The sequence below is a fragment of the Peromyscus californicus genome, unplaced genomic scaffold, assembly GCF_007827085.1.
Source record: "Peromyscus californicus insignis strain IS unplaced genomic scaffold, ASM782708v3 Scaffold_12__1_contigs__length_115047231, whole genome shotgun sequence".
Taxonomy (NCBI): Eukaryota; Metazoa; Chordata; class Mammalia; order Rodentia; family Cricetidae; genus Peromyscus; species Peromyscus californicus.
The window spans coordinates 1,409,037-1,432,026 of NW_026294413.1; the positions used below are offsets into that span (position 1 = coordinate 1,409,037).

Here is a 22,990-nt window from a genome sequence, read left to right on the forward strand (position 1 = left end):
TCTTCAGATAAAAATACATTCATTTTCCTCTGAATCATCCAGACTTGAAGAGATTAAAAATTACCTTAGCAAAAAGGACTAAGCATACCTTATATCATGAATATCATGTGTTTTTTTTTTTTTTTTTTTTTTTTTTTTTTTGGTTTTTCGAGACAGGGTTTCTCTGTGTAGCTTTGCGCCTTTCCTGGTACTCGCTTTGGAGACCAGGCTGACCTCGAACTCACAGAGATCCGCCTGCCTCTGCCTCCCGAGTGCTGGGATTAAAGGCGTGCGCCACCACCGCCCGGCTCATGTGTTTTATTTTAAAGAGAATATAAGAAGTAGCATGCACAGGTGGGAAAAAAACAAAGTATTCTGCTTTTTACTAATTGTACTTCACAGTCACTAGGAATGCTTGGCATTTACTCAGCTGTAAGTTGTGGCTTTTGTCCCTTAGAAACCTGAAGTGGAAAATAGAAAACAAATTACAAACAATTTCATATAACATGCTAAGAGTTTTGATATGCATCAACCAGCCCCTAACCTGTCCTCTGGCTTACCAAAAGTTCACTCTTCAGGTAATTTTAAGTGATGATAAATACTTCTAGGCAAAAGGACATTGGGTCTTATGGGGGCTCAGGCTCAAATAATGTAAGATACAAGAGTTTGAGAAGTGATCAGTACAAAGAAGAGGTCGCAACATCAAAGTTCTTTTGTTTTCTTCAATATCCATCTCTGTTTTCTACAAATGGCAGAAGTGCAAAGAATGGCACACAGGAGACCCTAGCCCAAAATGCCTCATACCACCAAAGGGTCAGAGGAGAAAGCACACTGGCATTTTAAAGGACAGAGGGTAGGAAATACATGAGGAAAGGGAAGGGACCGGGGCAGGTGAGTAGGAAAAAAGGGAGTGGCAAGGAGAAGAAGGGTAAGAAGGAGGGGTGTGACTAGGGACAGGAGACCAGGGAAAGGGAAAGAACGAAGGGCCAGATGCAGGTAAGTATGGAAGAACTGGGACAGACAGAGACAGGCAAGATCACATTTTCCATAGTGCCCATCTGCCTCAGAGAAGGATCCATTAGCTTGATTGTAATCTCAGGGGCTCTGGTTCATGTTCTTCAGGAGGCAAAAGAATGACCAAATTCTGAGGTCAAAACAAGTTTTAGTTTTATGACTTGGATAGACAAGATTGCAGATTTTAAAAAAATTAACCAGAAAAGATGTTTTAAACAGCCTTACAATTCAAATGGGGGCAGTATATGAAATGACGGTAATGGTTTATGTTTGGGACTTACTGAAGCCCTCTGGAGTTACAGATCAAATTTCAAACTTGACCATTTTGATAGCACAGCATAAACAAATACTTCATATGATTGAACTGGAAAATCTTATTTTTTCAAAATGCGTTATATTCTTTCAACTGTGTGCCTTGTTTTTCTTGATTTAGCCTAAAAATATTTTCTTAGCATTTTCTAACCTCTAAAATATGTGGGACATGAAAGCAGTTTAAGTTGCTGCAAATTTAGCTGCAAAGGCACTTTTGCATAAAGAAAACAGATGAGTAAGAAAGATTGACATTGGATCTGAGAGCTAGTTCCCTTGGTTTTATTTTTTTTCAGTCCTTATGCAAGCAAATCTTGGGTATGCATAGTCCCTATAACCACTGTCTACTCTAAAAGATGGGAAATGTAATTGATACCCTCCCCAAGGAAAGATTATTGCAAAAATCCAAGATGGTATATTTGTACTTTCATACAGAAATATAAATCAGAATTCTAAAATATGAATATCTGAGTGGAGCGTCTACATTGATACCAAATGTGTCTGACAATCAGCCTTAAGCCCTGAGGACCAAGTCAGCTGCAAGTCTTAGGCTTTCTCATTAGATCCACATGTATTATAAAGACACATCTAATGACTGTTCCTATAGTTAAGAAAGCATAAAAGATTGAAAAATATTGAACCAAATGCCTCTCTAGAGTGCTGACTTCATGAAGGTTAAATTTTGATAGATGAGGTAGCATGGAAAAAACTGATGAAAGCATAACACAGAAGGAGGCAGTGGGATGACCATATTCAACAGCTCAAGGCTATATTCTCTATCAACCTCAGATGGGAAGCAGTCTTTAAATTCATTGAATTCATTAAAATCATTTAAATCTTTTAATTATTTAAAATAGCCTCTCATAAAGAAAACAGGATGAAAACACTGAAAATGTATTCTACTAACAATGAGAATATGTTAGCTAAGACCCATAAGGTAATAAAAAGAAACACTTTCACAACTGAGAATCAGAAAGTATAAATTATTAGAAAACAGATTTGTGCATCCCTTCCCCACAAAGAAAATAAAGAATGATGGGCCAAGTGTTTAAGGAATCATGAATCAGTAATGGCTACTGATAGCATACAAACACATTGCTATCTTATCAAAGGAGTGCTGCATGGCCTAACTTCCCCCAGTTGAGGACTCCACCCAAAATTAGAACAGGTTAGAGGTACTGGACACTGGGTGTGCACTGGACCCTCATCCAGCATCCCTTCTTCCTAATTGCAGGGCAAATCCTCGGAACTTTAACTTTGACAATGTGGGAAATGCCATGCTAGCCTTGTTTGAAGTTCTGTCCTTGAAAGGCTGGGTAGAAGTGAGAGATGTCATTATTCATCGTGTGGGGCCGGTAAGCAAGCACGTGGAATTTTCTACATACATCCAGGGTGGTTACCATTGGCTCTAATAAACAGCATCTTTCATTTATACAGATCCATGGAATCTATATCCATGTTTTCGTGTTCCTGGGTTGCATGATTGGACTGACACTTTTTGTTGGTGTAGTTATTGCTAACTTCAATGAAAACAAGGTAAGTCTTCTCAGATTAATAGCACAGACTTAATTTTTGTTCTTGCCCTTGCTTTAAGCTAATTTTTTCCATACACGGCATGGAGCCACATTAAATTAAAATGTGACTCATGTAACTAACCTGTATAAGTCTTTTACAAGCCCCATCACTGCTGCAGTTTTGGTTCATTATTTAGGAATATAATTCTCTTGCTAAATTTACCCTATGGTAACAGTAATTCACCCACAGCTGAGAAGCACATCTCCTGTTGTTCAGATGAGATGGATGTACAGTGGACTACTAAAATGTGATAGCTTGAAGTTATGCTCTGATTGCAGTCCATACTGCCTTTACAAAAATGTGAACTGTGTGCTTCGTTACTCAGTGAGTGAACTCCGAATTTTGATAAGGTAGGTAGAAGCCATATAAAATGCAAAGGTCAGTTCATAGAATAAAAATATTTTTCTACATCTTTAAAAACTTTACATACTTCCTGAGCTCAGGAAGCACCCTCAGTCTTAACAGCTCTCATGATGGATACAGAATCATGGATAGGAAAACAGCAATGTGGTTTCCTAGGGAGCACAAGTTTAAGGAAGAACATTCTATTAGTGTCCCTTGGCTACTGTTTTTCTGGGAGAGGCTGGTTAAACTCTCTTGGGAGAGGTTCTGTCTGCAGGAATCACACTGAAATGCGCACAAGTTTTAAACACTCACTGGACAGAAAAAGCTTCTGCCAGATCTCAAAACACTGCAATGTCTGCATGAGAAAGCCACTACTATAAGGAATAAACACTTGAGCCCACATTCAGACTCTTTTCCTACAACTGCAGGGTCTATGATTCTTCGAATGCAAGAGCATTAAAACCTCTAAACGGCAAAGTTCCATTTGCCTGTGAAGCACCTGCTGTTCAGTTGTGCACAGTGATGACTGATTCTCATGCATCCGAGACAGAGCTCTTTGGTTTGTGTAGCTACATGTGAGACTATATCATTCACTGTCCCCAGGCTCAACGTGTGTGGTACCACTGACTCAGTCAATTGCCACCTTTGATGTGTGCCTAATGAGCATTTCACTTCATTCAGCTTTTCAAAGACTACAGCTTAAAAATCCCCCTTTGGACCCCAATACTACTCCAGTCCTCAGAATCATGGACTCTTGGAGCAATAGCAATCATGTCACCCAGCCCCTCTATTTTACTTCCTAACACGTTCACAAACGAGACACTCTAACCCTTCAGTGTGTTCAGTTTAATGCCGAGCAGAAAGAGAAAGATGTATCTTTTCAGATGCCTTTGAGACATGTGGTGTAGCAGACACTGGGAATTCCAGAATATAGGAAGAGGCTAATCAGCCCATTACTAGAGAGATGAGGCACTGCCAGTCCAGGATGGTATACAGGTCCCTGTGCAGGTGCCTGGATGCAAGAGGACCGAGCTCCAGGGCAGCTCACAAGTCCGCCACATAAGTGACCCAGCATACAATGCTCAGTAACAGGACGGAACTGTATAATTAACTGTCAGTCTTGAAACAGCTGTGAATTACTGAGGATTGTTTGCCTCCAACACCATAGTTACGTCCTAAAAGAGTCAGGAAGTGACAGCTTGTTTGGGAGCATGGTGTGTCAGTCCAGACAGATGCCAAGAGGGAGGCAGAAGTTAGCAGCCACTTTACCAGATGTCACAAATTTAATTTGTTGGTTCGTGTGTGTGTGTGTGTGTGTGTGTGTGTGTGTGTGTGTGTGTGTGTGCCTGTAACTCTAGTTTCAGGGAATTCAAGTCTTCTAAATCTCATGGGAAATGCACACACATGATTTACATAAATGCAACATACAGGCAAAACACATAAAATAAAACAAATAAATCTTAGGGGGAAAAGTGGTCAGGCAGGATGGCTTTAGTGAAGGTACTTCCCAACAAATTGATGATCTGTTTAATCCCCAGAATCCACATGATGGAAAGAGACCATTGCAATGTTTCTGACCTCTAAATGTGTGCTGTGGCATGTGCATATGTGTGCATACACACATACACACACACACAAGTAAATAAATAATAAATGTAATAATAATAAGACTTGTTTTAAATACAAAGAAAAGCTTCATAAATAAATACAGATTGGATACAATTTATACCAATTTAAAAATTCTAAACAAATTTGTTCTTGTGTACTTCTACAGTCAGAAAGCACACATTTCTGAAAACCAAGCTAGAAGGGTATTCCACTTATCTTTACAGAAGGAAGTGGAGAAAAAGAGTGACATTCCCCCCAACCCTAGTTTCTTAAATTATATGTATGCCTCTGTAATGTAGTATAGTAAAATTGAATGTAGGATAATATGATGCAATATAGTTTATGTGCATTTTTATCAAGTACTCCACTTTATAACACAGAATATCTGATCCCATCTAGCAAATTATCATAGCATTCATTCCTAAAATAGAAAAATTCTATGACTTCTTATCTCCTAAAATAGTCTTACGATTGCACATATTAGAGTGTTTAAAAAAATGTGTAAAGGACAAATGCCCTCATTCAGCAGCAGCACTACACACAAGCTGTGATTGGCTGCTATAAAACTAAACTAGCCGCAGTTTGTTACTATACTTTCTGGAGAATGTAATTATGTAGAAAACATTCTTGAAACTTTTTCAAGCCTAAATGTTACAGGTCTTCAGTGACACAGCAGAGGCTGCTGAATGCCGGAGGCAGGCACCCATCCATGTTGGGAATGCCTCTCAATGTGTTGCTAGTTCTGATCATGTCTCTCCAACCTACAGTTCTTGCAGACTGTCTTTCTGTCAAGTCTCCATATTGGTTCTTTTCTTTCCCTCCACTGTTTCCTTTGTTTCCAAGGGGACGGCTTTGCTGACGGTAGATCAGAGAAGATGGGAAGATCTCAAGAGCAGACTGAAGATCGCACAGCCTCTTCATCTCCCACCTCGGCCCGGTATCAAAGATGCTCTGATTTTATTCATGTTGAGCACTAGTATTCCTGACTCCCTAAGAGCCTCAGATTTAAATTAAAATAATAATCGTGAAGCCACTAGGGGGTTGTGCATAAGTTAATATGGAAACAGACTCCAAACTGCTGATCTCTCTGTAAGGCTATTAAAATCAGTCACCTAAAGGCTGTGCTTCAGTGCTCTCTGAATAAGCCTTAATGAAAAAACTGAATTTTTAAATAAAATATATTTGTGCTTGCCTTTTAGAAATATTAGGGAAATATATTAAGCTGCCAGAAATTGAATGATACACTTCTCCTTCCAATGCGGATGGTGCTGTGTGCTGTCATTTTAAAATCGAGTGCCAGCCATTCCTGCAAAGCACTTCACAATAGACAGAACTGGGGGGGAAGGCTGTAATGGGTTTCAAGATGAACATTAAAGGATGAAAGACAAGAAAGTAAATCTGACCCGTGTCTAAAGTGCCCTCGCCTATACCTTTCTTTTTCAGATAATGATGGTTTTAGAGCTAAAATGTATGACATAACCCAGCATCCGTTTTTTAAGAGGACCATCGCATTGCTGGTTCTGGCACAGTCTGTGTTGCTATCTGTCAAGGTATTGTTTCACCCTGAGACTTTTGGAGTGAATTTCACATCTCTGGTGTATCCAGGAGCATTGCAATTGGGCATTGTCATTTGCAGCCTCTGATCTTTAGTAAAAGTAAAAATTGGTGCGTATGCTAAGACGAGTGGCAGAGAGGGAAAAGTCTGTCTAGCCGATGTTACAGTGACTTGTGTTCTGGTTGCAGTGGGACGTCGAGGACCCCGTGACCGTTCCTTTGGCAACAATGTCAGTTGTCTTCACCTTCATCTTTGTCTTAGAGGTACAGTAATGAGTCTATTGCTCTGGTGGAAGCTAAGAACAATCAAAAGAAAGACAGTACCCCACTTTGATGGTACCTACTTCCAGCTCTGTGTCCTCTTGTCTTGTGAAGAGGTGGATTTCATGGTCATCTCCTTTTGGGCTGTTCTGCTTAACTTTAACAAAGACTTCACTTTATACTTCCAAATTTGCTAACTGTTGAAACATTCCTACTAATTGTTGTGTCTGAGTGTTGGCCTGCCTAGTAACAGGGTTTGCATGTTTGGAGCACAGGACACAAGCCACTGTTACTCAGGGATTCAGATTACAGCACAGATGTAAACATGCCAGCAGTACAGCCAAGATTATCTAAAATGTTTTCCCTATGTCACATCTATTTATCATTCAATCTTCTTTGAATTTCAAGTGGATTATCATTTTTCTGTAAACTGGCTCATTTTCCAAAATACGGTTTTTCACTCAAGGTAGAAAAATAGCCTGCAATGAGTACTTATACATCAGTCTAGGGGAAAGAGTGTAGAGAATAGAGATATGCAGCCTACTTGTCTGTTAAAAAAATGTATCTTTGTGATTAACTCTTTTATTAACTATATCCTATAGTTATATCCTATATATTTTATTAATTATATATAACATGACTTAGTTAATTGATTTAAACATGCCTAAACACTTGCCTTGTGTCCTTTCTTGCTTTCTTTAGGTTACAATGAAGATTATAGCAATGTCACCAGCTGGGTTCTGGCAAAGCAGAAGAAACAGATACGATCTCTTGGTGACATCTCTTGGTGTTGTGTGGGTGGTGCTTCACTTTGCTCTGCTGGTAGGCACATCTTTAAACTTTATTTTAGCTGATAGTTCAGTTTAGCTGCTCTTGGGCATTATATCAAAGCCCCAAGTCCCAGCTTTGATCATGAAAGCCCTGGGACAAGCTTGCAAATTGTATATGCATACAAATATGTGTATATATGCACCTTACACTTCTCACACAGGCAAATCTGGGTCTTCAGTGTGCAGAACTCAAAAAAGGCTAGAGTCAGAAGACTCAGACCTTGCACTCTGAGACAGAGCAGCATCCATCCCACCCCATCACAAGCAAGATTTATAATGTAGTCCCTATGTACTCAAGGCACTCTTCTCTCCCAGACATCTCATACCAATTCTCTGAACCCATCAATCTCTATATGTCTGAGGTCCAGCCCCAAATCTACAGCCATGGGAAAATTTGGCTAGTCTACAGTGGTGTTGCCCAATGGAAATAAAATATGGTCACTGATGTGATGCTGGCTCACACTGTATACTCTAAGCCAGTGGTTCTCAACATTCCTAATGCTGTGACTCTTTAATGCAGTTCCTCATGTTGTAGTGACCCCAACCATAAAATTATTCCCATTGCTACTTCATAATTGTAATTTTGCTACTGTTAGGAATAGTAATGGAAATATGTTTTGGAGACAGAGGTTTGTCAAAGGGGTCATGACCCACAGATTGAAAGCCACTGCTCTAAGCATTATAGAGGCCTATAAGGCATAAATCATAAGTACCATCTTTTCATTAGTCTTCTATAGGCCCAGTGTTATCAGTGTTCCACATTTTCCCATCCTCTTTAATATTAGAGGACTGACAGGAAGTATCCAGTACTCATAGAGCCCATTTGCTTATCAGAAGGATCTTGCTCTAGTTTGAATCTGCCGTAGAGTGGCCTTCTCAAACCAGTGGTTGCCTTCAGCATTAGAAGTTGCTTAGGTTCTCAAGCACCTGTATTCACCCTCTCAAATAATAAATGGCTTTGAATATAGCAATGAGAAAAGCACTGTAGGAGGATTAAGAACAAAGCAATGAACAAAACAAAGACATTCACTGCTCTCATAAATGTCATCGCCTGAAAAGCTAGAGAGACAAACCAGTGAGGATCATAGGTGTTCTGGGAAAGATGAAGGAGATCCCATGTTCCCACGACAACTGTGACGAGTGGGAAATGGCTTCATCAAAGAGGTCCTGGAAGGCATTTCTCTAAGGAACTGGGCTCCATCTACAGAATATTTCAGATGCCCTTGGCTAGGATGAAAGGGTGCAAGGACTGGACAAAGGCAAGGTCTTGTGGCTGAAGTAGAAGGAGCCGGGGCACAAGGTTTGGACAAATGGAAACATAAGTCTTTTTAGGACTTTGGAGTCCATGTGAAAAAATCATCCAGTCATTATCCCAGGGGCTGTGGTTGCCATGACTTCTAGAATATAAGGACTTCAACATGTCTACAATAAATCCTAATCTGATATGGAAAGAAGAGGCAGAAAAACATGTCCTGATTGTATTTACTCTATCTAAACAAACTTTTGACTAAATGATACTCACTAAAAATGGGAGAATACAGTAGGCTTCCTAATCTCAAATATCCCCCACAGAGGAAATTCTAAGCCACAAAAAAAAATCTTTTCTATTCTGCTTGACTGCTTTTGTTCTTCCCCTGAGAAGAACCTCTGGTCTGAGAAAAACAATCATTCTTTGCCATATTTTGCAGTGGACTACTGGGAAGGAAAGCACAGTCCTTGTATTCCATCCAACAATACTATGTGCCCACATTCCTGTCCTTTTGCCTCACCAAGGAGCTCAGTGGACCCCCTTCCCAGGGACCCATCTGGAACTGTTGTCATTTGGCTAGGCAGCTCCTGGAGAATGTTCATGCTTTGGCATCAGTTGAATGTCACTGTTGTTATGCTGTGGCCAGTGGCATCTTTGTTTCTCAGAAGAAGCCTTGTGAATCATAAGGCACAGAGTGATCTCTGGCCCTCAGCACACACTTGAAGAGCAAGCAGATGCAGTCCTCTTGAGCTGGGGGTGGGGGAAGGGGTCTTTTTCTAAAATGGACTGATTTGTTAACAGGGGACTGATCTCAGAAAAAGTATCTTCAAGTGTTGCTGTTGTTAGAATAAGGTCCCATGTAGCCCAAGCTGGCCTTGAAGTCACTATGTAGTCAAGGATGACCTTAAAATTCTGATCTTTCTGCCTCCACTTCCCAAGTGCTAGGATTCTACACATCTCTACTACTCTGGGTTTATGCAGTATGGGATATTGAACCCAGGGCCTTACACATGTTAGGCAAGACTTCTATCAGCTAAGCTGTATTCCCAACTCCTTCAAGCACTTCTTTTCAACATCTGACCTCTCTTTTCCATGATGCTTTTATTTCCTGTCTCATTCTGCTCCCTCCCATTGCATGGCTACCCTGTGCTTTTCTTTCCCTGTCCTCAGAAGGGCTGGTCACTGCTCAATGTGAAATGAATTTCAAAATACAGAATTCGGTTGAGCAAAACAAAACCCAAAGTTTTTGTCTGAGATTTGATTTTAAATCTAATATTTATTCATGAGTTTTTGCAGTGACCTTTTCAGCACCTTTATTTTTATTTATCTTATAGGAATTTTCACATTTTATTAAACTAATTATTCACTAGACTTCACAGAAGACAAAATGAAATGGAACCATAGCAGGATCTTTTGTGCAAATTGTAAAAACCTGTCTACTGTTTAAATTTCAGAATGCATACACCTACATGATGGGAGCCTGTGTGATTGTCTTTAGATTTTTCTCCATCTGTGGAAAGCATGTAAGTTAGTCATGCACAATCCTTTCAAAGGTCACGTAAGCATTAAATCACTGGTGCCAACTGACCTCAGCCAACCTGGTTGTTATAGTCAACAAAATACTAAACATCATAAGTCAAGATTAATAAATATTAAATATCATGATGAATAAGTAGCTTAATTAGCTTAGACTATATTTCTTGTCATTATTATGTTTATCATATTTGCTGAGTAAACCCAGTCATAAATGAAAGAAAACATGTTAACTCTGAAACCAAAAACCAATGTCATTCCTAATGTGCCCTAATTTATATTTATTTAAATTAACTTAATTGCAAAGGAAATTTATAGTTAATGATAATGTTTCCATTACTCTAGATTCCTTGTTAGCATTTATGCACACCACACACTACCTGTGTTCTCCTTTATGGGATATTGTTTCACACATGGATTCTGTATATCCATGTGATTGGTAGGTTTAATAATTGGTGGTTATTTAACATTAAACCATTCTTATATTCAGTTTTTTAGGATGTCTGTGGGGGATAAATAAATTTACTTGCTATAGGTCAATAATGTGCTGACCTTATAAAGGTCTGGGTAGCAAAAGAAGAGGAAGTGAAAGGATGAGAAACTTGTGTTGTTAATTCAATTAATTTCTCTTGAGTGACTGAACTGTTTGAAGTGTGATTAAGGTTTCTCAATGCCAGATGGTTTTTGAATAATATTTAGATTTAATATCTAACAGGAAACAACTTTTCAAATGATGTACTTGGGAATCACTATGCAGCCAACCTGCTTATAGATTATTCAGCAGCCTCTCCACAGCTAGAACTGACTCTCCCTCCTTCTCTCCTCCTCTCTCCATCTGCCCTGACACCGCACCCGCCCTCACTCACAGGTGACATTAAAGATGCTCCTTCTGACCGTGGTTGTCAGCATGTACAAGAGCTTCTTTATAATCGTAGGAATGTTCCTCTTGCTGCTGTGCTATGCCTTTGCTGGGGTTGTTCTGTTTGGTACTGTGAAATATGGAGAGAACATAAACAGGTCAGCGCGCATTTGTCTTCCTATTCATTTACTAAGCAAACTTTTACATAATAAAATCATGAATACCAGCTAAGTTTCTTGATTACTAAAGACTTAGGGGTGTTGTAAAAAGTAATCTGTTGGAAAATAAAATAAACATACATATTTTAAATGACATTTTCCAACGGACAAAAATAAGCATGTTTATTTTAGAATCCTTAGAAAATGAAAAAACAAAACAACGAAAAAAGATTTTTTAATTCTACCCATTGTTGGGAATAACACTCCTAATTTCAGTAGTTTTTCTATCCATATATTTCCCTGAAATGCTCTGGGAATAAAACAGGTTTTTGGTGACTTTCTTTTTTAGCAACATGTAGAAAGATAGAACCTATAAAATCACTCTGCTATGAGAAAAGCATTTTCAAAAGTTCATCTTCCACATTATGGAAGCATCTGCTTTGTTATCTTAAAGGTTCTAATACAATAAAACAGGTACAAATGGCAGGTGATTTATTTGGTAATGGTTGAGTTTTCTTTTATGACCAAGCAAAGGAAGGAATCACTTCTTAGTAGCCAAAGCTCACCCAGTCATTCAAGATGAAAGTTAGTAAGTTGGTGACCTTGTGAGAGCTGTCTTGTGAGGTAGCCGTACTGCCAGCAAGAGGCTCTAAGTTTTGGTAATAGTAACCTGGCAACCAAGCTTGAAAAAGCCATCGTTTTGGTGGTGGCCACCCATATTGCTTCATGACAATGACAATTCATGTAATCTCCATTCTTTTCATTTTTTTTCTTAAATTAGGCATGCTAATTTTTCTTCAGCTGGCAAAGCCATTACTGTATTATTCCGAATCGTAACAGGGGAAGACTGGAACAAGATTATGCATGATTGTATGGTAAATATCCCCTCATTTTCAGTGCCTCAACATAAACTCACACGCACATGGCAATAATATTCTTGTTAGCATAAAGGCCTCGAGTTTAAAAAAAAAGAATAATCTGACCATCTAGTCCATAAGTTGCACCTTTTAACATTACAAGATATGAATAGCAAAACAAAATTTCCAAAATATCCACTTAATATAACTCATAATAATATTTAATAATAAGCATTGTTCTTTCCTTCCTATCCTTCATAGCTTAGCAATCAAAACAAAGACATGTATTTAACACATACATCAGACACTCACCAAGTCCCTGGTTTGTCCTGGTCCATAGGCCTTCTGCAGGTCCAGACGTTCCTCAAGGCACATATGTCATGTGGTTTGTGGTGTCCTGCTTTCTTTCCAATACGTTTGTATTGTCCTCTGGTCATAGTGTTAACACTTGCTTCTTCAGGCATTTTTACCCACACTTAAAACCATGTGTTATATATTCTTACAGCACTATATATTTGTTTGGACATGCATAACAGTTCCAGAGAACTGTAGAGTTAAACTTCTTTCTTTCTCCTCCCTCTCACCTCATAGACACCGATGATGTCATACAGACATTCAGTGAAGGAGCCTATATTGTTTAGGCAGGAAGCTGCTAGCCATGTATGGCTCGGTATTGAGCTACTGGTGTGACTAGTTGCATCTGAAGAACTGTTTTACATTCCATTTATTTTTCCTTGTTAATCAATATAAATTAAATTTAAATTACCATATGGAGCAATTTGCCCTTGTGCTGGCAACTGTGATGTTAAAGTGTGGTCAGCATTCAAGTAACAGGGGTGTCTTTGTTCAAATATAGCATATAGTAGGGCATAGGGAACTTTAAACATGAAAAATGGAGACCGAATTTATCAAATCAGGTACAACAAAAGGCAGAACTAAATAAATCCTACATAGGAGTCTCAAAAGAGTGTGTGGGGTGCAGGAGAAAGAGCTAGTTGTTCTGTTGAGAAACTAAGACAGTATCACAGAAGGGTTTGTGGGTCCTACAGAATACATGGCTTTTCATTATTGAACCTTATATATTTCTGTAACATCTCATTTTGGTGTCTCAGGATGGTGGATTAATCCTTATGCAACTTGAATGTGAATTTGGTATGTGTATTCTACTTATGTACAGATTAATTCATTGCTTAAGTCAGAAAAAAAAAATTCCTCTTTATTTGACTTTCAAAAGTTTGACGCTAGGGACAATTGGTGAAGATGGGAAGGGTATCTCCCATGGGAAACCTGTTCATCTGCATTTTACTTCTATCAATGGCACTGAACTGGGGCATCTATAAGACCAAAATCATAACATAGATCAAATATTCTTGTGGAGTTCTGCTGCAAATGATGTGTGTGTCTGGCATGTGTGGTTCTTGCATGATGGCTTTAAATCAACTACAACCATACTGTCATGAACATGTTCCTTGAGCACTACGATCACAAGGTATCTATGCCCTTCAGTTCTTTCGCTCTCCCCTCCATGTCCCCCACTGCCTCACAGGTTCAGCCTCCATTTTGTACTCCAGATGAATTTACATACTGGGCAACAGACTGTGGCAATTACGCAGGGGCACTTATGTACTTCTGCTCATTCTATGTCATCATCGCCTACATCATGCTGAATCTGCTTGTAGGTAAGATATGTTTGTGGAATTATTTTTTCATCTCTTCAAACTCAGGTACTTAGATAATTATGTACAATTTTCGAGTAATTATCCTGGATTACTTGGGGCGAGTGTTTCATGGCATTAATTATAAATTGTTGCCTCTCAACCCAGGAGCTGAAAAGACCTTTGAAAAGCATGGAAATGGCAGTTGATTGCAGTTTCGAGAGTTGTCCTATTTATTATGCTCATTAATTCCCAAAGAGATTTTCCCATAGATTGAGCTGAACACAAATCAGGGAAAGCTACTTTTATAGCCTCAAAATATCACATTTTTTGTTTTAAAAGATGTATTTTGTCTACCCAGCTGTGGGGCCACCCAGACCCAATATGACCCTTTAAAATGCCCTGGAACTCTCAAGTAAGAGTAGGAGCCAGCTGGCATGAATGCCTACACAGAGTGGTTTTGAGCCCATGACCCTCATGTTTTGGAAAGGCAAGTGCTGAATAAATAGCTTAGTCCAAGTGAGAGACATGCCAGCTTGGAAACTGTACTGAAATCACTTTGAAAAATTGGCTTTATAATGTGAATGATAACATCTATTATTTATAATAGATGTTTTACTTTTTCTGAAAAGTGACACATTAGTCTACTTGTCTAACATCTGAATTTTTTTCTTAGCCATAATTGTGGAGAATTTTTCCTTGTTTTATTCCACTGAAGAGGACCAGCTTTTAAGTTACAATGATCTTCGCCATTTTCAAATCATATGGAACATGGTGGATGATAAAAGAGAGGTAGGAACTGTGTGAGTGTGGCTCCCTTGCTTACCAAGCACACATAGGATCCTGGTTTTGATCCCCAACACCACATAAAACTGGGTGTGGTGGTTCATGACTGTACTCCCAGCACTTGGGAACTGGAAGCAGGAGAGTCAGATGTTCAAGGTCTTCCTCAACCTAGGGGTAGGGGAATGGGCCATTGTTTCCCGCTCCATCTCAAAGAGAACAAATTACATATTTTAAGAGTCTTCGGACTAAAATTTGACATAGACTAAATTTGGAACCGTTACTACTGCATTGCAGAAACCTGTCATTGAGTCAGAATTGTGTGTAAGGACAGGGTGTAGAATGGCCTCTCCCCGTGTTCTTTCCAACTGTGAACAGCCTGGTCTTTAGACTTTCAGAAGGTCAGCAAAGGAAGAAAACTAAAGGGCATCTGCCCTGGGCTTGAGCAAAAGAAAGGAAATTGCAGATCCCAGAGGGAAAACCTACTAAAGACTTACCATCACCTCAACCTTAAGCAGTCATCTAGATGAAACACAAATATGAGTTACAAGTGATGTCTGAAGGTGTAGCTCAGGTTTGAGTGTTTGCTGAGCATGGAAGAAGCCCAGGCTTCAATCCTCAGCACTACCAAAAATTAATTAGTTGTATGGATACCTGGTTATTTTGAACTAGTTAGTATATAAATATCTTAACTAGTATTTCAAGAGAATTAATCAAAGCAGAGGCAACTTACTTATTTTCACTTACCTCCTTTCCTTCCCTTCTTTTCCCTTTCTCCTCCACAGCATCCTGCATGTTCTTCTCTTCTTCTTCCTCTCCTCTTTGATGTCTTTTTAATCTTTACTTTCCAAAAGCAAAGCACAGGTCTAGACACTGACATAAAGCAATTCCCAAATGGCAAGGTTTCTGTGCCCGTAGAGCTTATATCCTAAAGGAGGGGCAACCCATGAAGGTGAAATGGTACTCATGGCACAGGTTATTATCACTAGTCCAAAATAATGCTTCAGACTTTGAATTCTTTGTAGTATCACTATAACACCACAAATGAAAGAACTCACACCTGAGTTCACATGACAACTCACAGTCAAAGCTCAGGCATGCTAATAATAGTGTATAAAATCACTACCAGGATATGTATATAAGGCATGTGTGAAACATAAACAAATGGCACTTGTGTCTGTAATCCTAGTACATGGGAGGCAGAAGCAGGAGGATCGGGAGTTTGACAGCCTTAAGTTTAAGGTCATCCTGGGATACATAAGAACTTTTTTGAAAAGATTAAAAATAAAAAATACATGAATGAATTTTATGCTTAGACTTGAATCTTATCCTCAATGTAATTCATTCTATAGATGTAAATATTCCAAAGCCCATAAAACCCAAAATGTGAAACACCTTTGGGCCTAACATTTTGGTAGGAGATATTCAACTCATATTAGTTCCAGAAGTTAAGACTGTGTTGAAGAAGGCAGAAAGTGGATGGGCTTGGGGTAGATCCTTTAGCTGGGAAGCTGATAGTTGAGCTCACATCAAAAATGAGAAAAGTTCAACCATGGAATGATCTATCCTGGGAAGACCTAAGCATAGTTCAGGAAGAGTTGAGAGTACAAAGGCAAGGAGCTAGCATAGTTGTCATAAGTAAGACTCTGGAAGACAAGGTGTGGTCACACCCCAGGGTCTGCAGGACAGGGTATGGCCTCTTCACCCTGCTTTATTTTCTGCCTACACTAGTACTCCCTGTCCCCCAATTGGGCTCCAGTCTCTTGTGAACTTGTGGAAGACAAGGATACTTGGTCTGATTCTTTTGTCTCATCTAGCTCTGCATTTTTCTCTGTTACTGTTACCCACAGGAACTGGATCTCACCTGATATGTTCAGGAAAGACAACACCCCCATTCACACTGACATCCTAATGACTAGCATGAAGCCCTAGGTCGCCAGGCTCATTCAAAGATATAGTCAGAGTTGGTGTATTAGGCTGTGTTACATGGAATAGAGTGATAACTTTGAGTCTCAGTGTCCAGATTTATCCTAGAAGGAGAGCAAAGCTGAAGCCTCATTGTCTTATCTGTAAGTTGTTCTAATCATTGAGAAGACCTACAAAGGAGGTGTTCAATGGAAGCAAAATAACAAATGTTAAGAAGTCCTAAGACCCTAATTAAGTGGGGAGGGTTGTGTACATGTGTACTGCCTACTCTTAGGAAGATATTCATCAAGGATGCATGTGCTGGGAATAAGCACTAAGGGCTGGCTCCAGGGAGAGCTACATAGATGTTCCTTACCCTCCCTGGCTCTGAAGTCAATGCTATGAAATCCACTGGACCAAAGGAGCAGAAAGCTATTGCTCAGTACTTCATATCACCTGTTTAGCACACATCATTCTGCCTAGCTTCCAAAGAAACCAATGACTTTCTTCCTGTCTGGCGCTATTTATACTGGTGATCCCTCTGCCTCAGCCTCCTTGGTATTTGGATTATAAGTCTGAGCCACCAGTCTTGGCTCATAGATTCATTTTGTTGTCTGGGTTTCCCTGTAAAAAGAAATCCCTTCCCAGTGAATACCTAGGGGCTTCCTAATGACTCACTTTGCTGGCCCTTGTACTGTCTTACCCAGGGTGTGATCCCTACCTTCCGAGTGAAGTTCCTGTTAAGGTTGCTACGTGGAAGGCTGGAAGTGGATCTTGACAAAGACAAGCTCCTATTTAAGCACATGTGCTATGAGATGGAGAGGCTACACAATGGTGGTGATGTCACTTTCCATGATGTCTTGAGGTATGAAGCTGGCTCCACAGCCCAATATCACAGAGATTTAGTGAGGCTAGAAATGAAAGCTGTGACACACAGAGGCTCACAAATTCAATTACCAAAGATGTTTGAAACCTGAGTTGCCATAATGTCATTGTGATAAGGCAAGGGCACACTTTCTAGCATGAAGTTGTCTTTCTCACTGCTTCATAATGATCATGTCTGATCAATGCCTCCACAAGAAGGATAGGAAGCAGTGACCTGTCATCCCAGAAGGAAAGAAAGAAAAGACCTGGGGGGAATAGTTCTATCTCTTTATTTTGGGATGAGGGGATGGTCCTGCAAGAATTAAGTGACTTGATTGGGGTCACCTGGTTCCTTGACAAATATGGACTGAAATCCATATCTTCCTACTCAGGTGAGTCTGGTAAGAACCTGCCCCACCTACTCTTTCACAATTGCCCCTGTTGCTTAAAACACTACATTTTCTACATGTTTTATGAGCACCAGATGGGACAAAGGCTCAAACTCGGCTCTACCTTTTAGTCTCTCTTAGGAGCATCTGTGTTATCTTGCTAGGGCCACTGTGCTCAAGTCCCAACAACAGAAATTTGTTGTTCATGGTTCCAGAAGAAAAAAACCTGAAGTCAAGGGCAGGATTGGTTTCTTGTAAGGTTATGAGGAGGAATTTGTTATAACCCTCCCCTAGATCTTCCAGTGGCTTCTTGCAATGTTTAACTAGCAGTGTGATCTACACTGTGATCTCTGTCTTCATTTTCACAGACCATTGTCAGCACACACACACACACACACACACACACACACACACACACACACACACACACGTGTATTATCCCATTTGTAAGGACAGCAATTATCTTGGATTAAATCCCCAGATACTCTAGTCTGGCCACATCTTAACTAGGTCTGCAGTGAACTCTACACATAAGGTCACAATCTGAAGCTCTTGACAGAAATCTTAAAATATCATTTATGTTCCACAAGTCCTTTCAAGTTACAGTGTCATTTGACCTCAAATGCATATTATTTAATGAGCCAAAAAGAACGTATGTCCCATATCAAGGAAACTCAATGAAAGATCTAATACAATATAGGTGATTTCCTTCATGTGAAACATCATTGTAAGAAACCCTTCACAAACTCCCTGCCAGTTATCTGTGACACAGACACTGGCTTGAACACTTGATTGACTGCAGCTGTGTTACTCATGTTGCATATACCTGGCATGTTAAATGTTGGATATTGTCACAAATTTGGGGGTCTGTCAGCTAGATAAAACTCCACTTGTAGATAAAAGAAGAAAAAAAATGTCAGACCAGCAAAGGAAGGGCCTAGGGAAAGTTCCCTAAAGTTACTAATTTTGCCTCTTACTATCATTTTGTCCATGAAAAAGCTAAGGAGCACAGAAAAAGATGGGGCAGGATTGTGTGTGAGAAAGAATGGCATGCCCCTCAGAATGTTGATCTTTCCTTGTGGTGGCAGAGTGTTTTTAGGTTAGCTACAAAGCACCCAGACCTACTGTTTTTATGAATAATTAGCATCTGGCCTCTCTAAAGCATTGCAGTGCATCTGAACACAAGGGACCCAAGCAAAGTTAATGGTGGTGGGTTAGGAATAATGCAGTATTTTCTTCCACAATGGGAACACATTTATCAAAGAAGAGAAAAACAATAACCCATTACTACTAAAGTTATTATGCTGTGACTTGAGCTCTGATGGTGGCCTCAAGCTCACAATAGAGGTTGTATGAGAGTCCAGAGTACTGAAGCTACACTAAATACTACTAGATAGGTTTATATTACCCTTTGGCCAATCCCTGCTAGGAATTATCTGACTGCCTGTCTGCACAAAAATGTTAGTTTTACTTACCATTGTCTGGACCTGTTGAGCCAAGGACTAAATGAAAGAGATTACTCAGCTCTAGCTTGCATATTCTGAAATTAATAAGGAAGATGCACAGTGACAAATGAATAGAGAGGGAAGAGGAGTGTGGCATGCATAACTCATCGGCAAGGATATTTACCATCACCAATTAGTGCTAACCATGAGAAAAGAGTGGATGGAATAATCTTTCTGCAAAGAACATTCCAGAACATGCATTTGACAGCTAGAGCTGTGGGTACCCCCTAACCTGGGTCTTCTGTAGTATAGGCACTAAATATTAGTGTTATTAGCATTAATTCACTGTTCTAAGTATCTCATAGATATTAACTTGCCAGGTTATTCAATAAGGTAGGCGCCAAGACTATCCTCAGCATTTATACAATGGAAGGGAGACACAGAGGTGACATAACCAGCCACTCACCCAGCTGTGAGAGGCATTAAATGTTACACTGATTGCCTGGAAAGATGTATTCTCTGCATTTTGAACATCTGAGGCTCTAAACACCAGATGAATCTGACCAGTGGTGCTACTGTTCCTGTCTTCTAGCATGCTCTCCTACCGCTCTGTGGACATCAGGAAGAGCCTGCAGCTGGAGGAGCTGCTGGCAAGGGAGCAGCTGGAGTATACCATAGAGGAGGAGGTGGCTAAGCAGACCATTCGCATGTGGCTGAAGAAGTGCTTAAAACGCATCAGGGCTGTGAGTGAACCACAAGCCCCAGGGCTGGCTTTCTTTTTGTGTTGCTGTGATAAAATACTCTGACAAAAGCAGCTTAAATGAGAAGGGTTTATCCTGGTTCACAGTTCAAGGGTACAGTCCATTATGGAGGGGCAGTCAAGATGGCAGGAATTCAATCACATGACAGGTGTTGTGAATTCACATCACATCCACAATCAAGAAATGGAGAGAGTAGATATAATGCCAATGTTCAGCCCACTTTCCACATTTTATATAATCTGTTGCCCATTCACAATTATGATAAGTCTTTCCACACCAGTAATCAAGACAATCCCCCACAAGCATGCTCAGAGGCCCATCTCTCAAATGATTCTGGATTCTGTCCAGTTGACAATTAATACCATTACACACACACACACACACACACACACACACACACACACACACACACACATACACACACACACTCACAGTCAAATAAAGAGGAGCAAAAGAGAAGAATGCCCTCAATAGTACAACACAACCCTTCAGCAACTGGCCTGATATCCCTTAAAATGCATCATCTTCATCCACTCAGGGTGTCTGATGCTGCTACCCGCCTTAACTCTACTCCAGCTTCAGCCTCATTCTCCTCAGGAGGCTCCACCACACATTTCAATTGAATCAAATTTGTATAACATGAAGGTTTAAAAAACAATTTATTGGTATTAAAATATTTATGATCTCCATTTATTAAACTCAACTGTACAAAATCCCAAAAATATCTAATGAGATTGAATTTACAAAACTACTTTTAAATTGCTGCAAAAAGTTCCAACATATGGTTTATCATGTTGTTTGGTCTCCAAAGACCATCTCTCATGGAATTTTAATGATGTGCCTGCTGCCTCCTAAACTGTAAGTTTGTGTGAGACTCTCACTTATTAATGAATATATACTCCATTAGCATATACTATGTTCTCAGTGAGTACTTCTATTGGGCAATTAACGTTTATGAATGTTTTGACTTATGCTTCACATACAGAGAAGAAAGGCAAACCAATCAGTAAATACTTCCTGCAATGCAATTAATGTTATGTAAGATTTGTTTGATCCTGCCCTTCAGAACAACAACCACTATAGAAACATGCATTCCTGTTAGAGGAAAAAAATCCCCAAAGAAAATAAACACTCTAGCACAGCCTCCTAGAGCAAGGCCAGCTGCCCACTGCAACCCAATCACAGCAAGGCTACCATAGCTCTGATGGTTCCAGGGATTACAAATGTCCTGCTCAGACCCTGAGGAGGCTGCTGGATTGGCCTACCAGGATGCCCTACAAAGTCCAGAACCAAGACAGGAGTAAGTTTTCTCCTCATCTACTAAAAACTCTTTGGTGCTTACAACTTTCAGGAAAGTGGAGGGAGGGGACTGGCATTGGTTAAATGAGGATAGAATTAAATAATAAAGAAAAATAAAACACCCACATTAGTTATTTTAAATAACTAACATGGATGAGTAGAACAAGTAAAACTGTTAAACAAATGGAAAAGGTGGGAGATACTTCTAATCTCCAAGACATATATCAATCTTAACAGCCTCAAAACTAGTTCAAGATTCTTACTTGGAATTTCCTAAGAGGTTGGCAAACCCATAGGTCTTCAAAGAGGGAAGAAGAAACTGTGACTTGGTGGGAATGGGACAAAGAAGCTAGGTATCTTTCCCCCTTATGAAAGCACAGCATCTTTCTATAGAAACAGCAGCAGTCATGCAGCATCATCCACAGCCTGAGAGAGAGCCAGCAGCAAGAGCTGAGTCGCTTCCTGAATCCTCCCAGCATTGAGACCACCCAGCCAAGCGAGGACACTAATGCCAACAGCCAGGACCACAATACGCAACCTGAGGTAGGAGATGAGGTATCCTTCATCCAAGGATGTTCTGTGGGAGTTGATCCTGGCCACAGACATCTCAGATAAAGTGACAGTATTTTTCAGGTGACCTTTTGATGCAAAAGAAACAAAAATAATGAGAATATGTACATCCAGATATTTTTATTTTGTCACTTAGAATTCAGTTGAGATTTTCTTGGTAAAATTATGGTTTGTATGGTGTGTTAGTCAACTTTATGTTACTAAACAAAATACCTGAGATAATCAGCTTAGAAGCAGGGAAGGTTTACTTGACTCTCAGTATGAGATTCTTCAGTCCAGGGGTAATGGGCTCACTCACTGTACAAGGCTATAGTGAATTAGTACATCATGATGAAAGTGTGGGAAAGTGTGGTGGCCAGGGAGCAAGAGAGATAGGAAGGGGATGGGACTCCAAAATCCTGTTCAAAAGGACAGCCCCCCCCAACCCCCATAACAACCCAACTTCCTCCCATTAGGCTCCATCTCCTAAACATTTTACTACCTCCCATTAGTGTCTTAGGCTGGAGACCAAGCCTTCAACTTATGGGCCATTCAAGATCCAAACTACAGAATACATATACTAAAAATGATTAACATCCTGAATATTGTTTGCTTGCTTCTTTTGTTGAAAAGATTAATATTTTCATAATAGCTAAACTTGAGCATAGAAACATGTGCTTAAAAAGATTATGATTTACATGAGGCCTTGCCATAAATGTTTTCTTCCCTTTAGCACATCTTGGAAATTTTCAGTAAAGCTAGAAAAATGGATGCACTTGGCTTTCGACCCTCTTCAATAATCAAATGCATTTAGGGATTTATCCTTTCTTATTTGGGCATCAGAGGAGCATTTAGAATTAAGAAAAATATTTGAGTAGCTTCTGTCTATTAAAACACAGCTAGTTTCATTTTCAAAATTGTTCTACATGTGTATTCAAAAACAAAACAACAACAACAACAAAAACAAGAATTACCCGCATCTGGGAGAGCTCTGTGCTATGAAGAGCAGCTGGCAGGGAGGCCCCACCCATTTATGTGGCTGGAATAATGATTTGATGCTAATCACATGGAGTCCATCCAGCACACTGTGCAGTACCTCCAGTTTTGCTGAGCTCGTGATGAACAGCAACACAGTCAGGATGAGGGACAAATTGAAGCATAAGGCTCCATGGGCCATCAGAGGCTCCAAACAGACATGTTATAGCCCGG

General features: G+C 39.8%; 1 protein-coding gene across 6 annotated transcripts in view; it reads left to right on the forward strand.

The window, feature by feature from the left end:
• Nalcn (sodium leak channel, non-selective) overlaps nt 1-22,990 on the forward strand; it is a 316,074-nt gene that overhangs the window by 287,884 nt on the left and 5,200 nt on the right. For all 6 annotated transcript variants that reach the window (XM_052732374.1, XM_052732370.1, XM_052732372.1 and 3 more), the window contains 14 exons: nt 2,537-2,657; nt 2,740-2,838; nt 5,674-5,767; nt 6,274-6,380; nt 6,574-6,648; nt 7,348-7,467; nt 10,179-10,247; nt 11,126-11,274; nt 12,056-12,149; nt 13,678-13,810; nt 14,463-14,578; nt 17,182-17,339; nt 19,765-19,915; nt 21,626-21,775. In XM_052732374.1, coding sequence (XP_052588334.1) covers nt 2,537-2,657; nt 2,740-2,838; nt 5,674-5,767; nt 6,274-6,380; nt 6,574-6,648; nt 7,348-7,467; nt 10,179-10,247; nt 11,126-11,274; nt 12,056-12,149; nt 13,678-13,810; nt 14,463-14,578; nt 17,182-17,339; nt 19,765-19,915; nt 21,626-21,775 — 1,636 coding nt within the window. The remainder of the gene's footprint in view (nt 1-2,536; nt 2,658-2,739; nt 2,839-5,673; nt 5,768-6,273; nt 6,381-6,573; nt 6,649-7,347; nt 7,468-10,178; nt 10,248-11,125; nt 11,275-12,055; nt 12,150-13,677; nt 13,811-14,462; nt 14,579-17,181; nt 17,340-19,764; nt 19,916-21,625; nt 21,776-22,990) is intronic.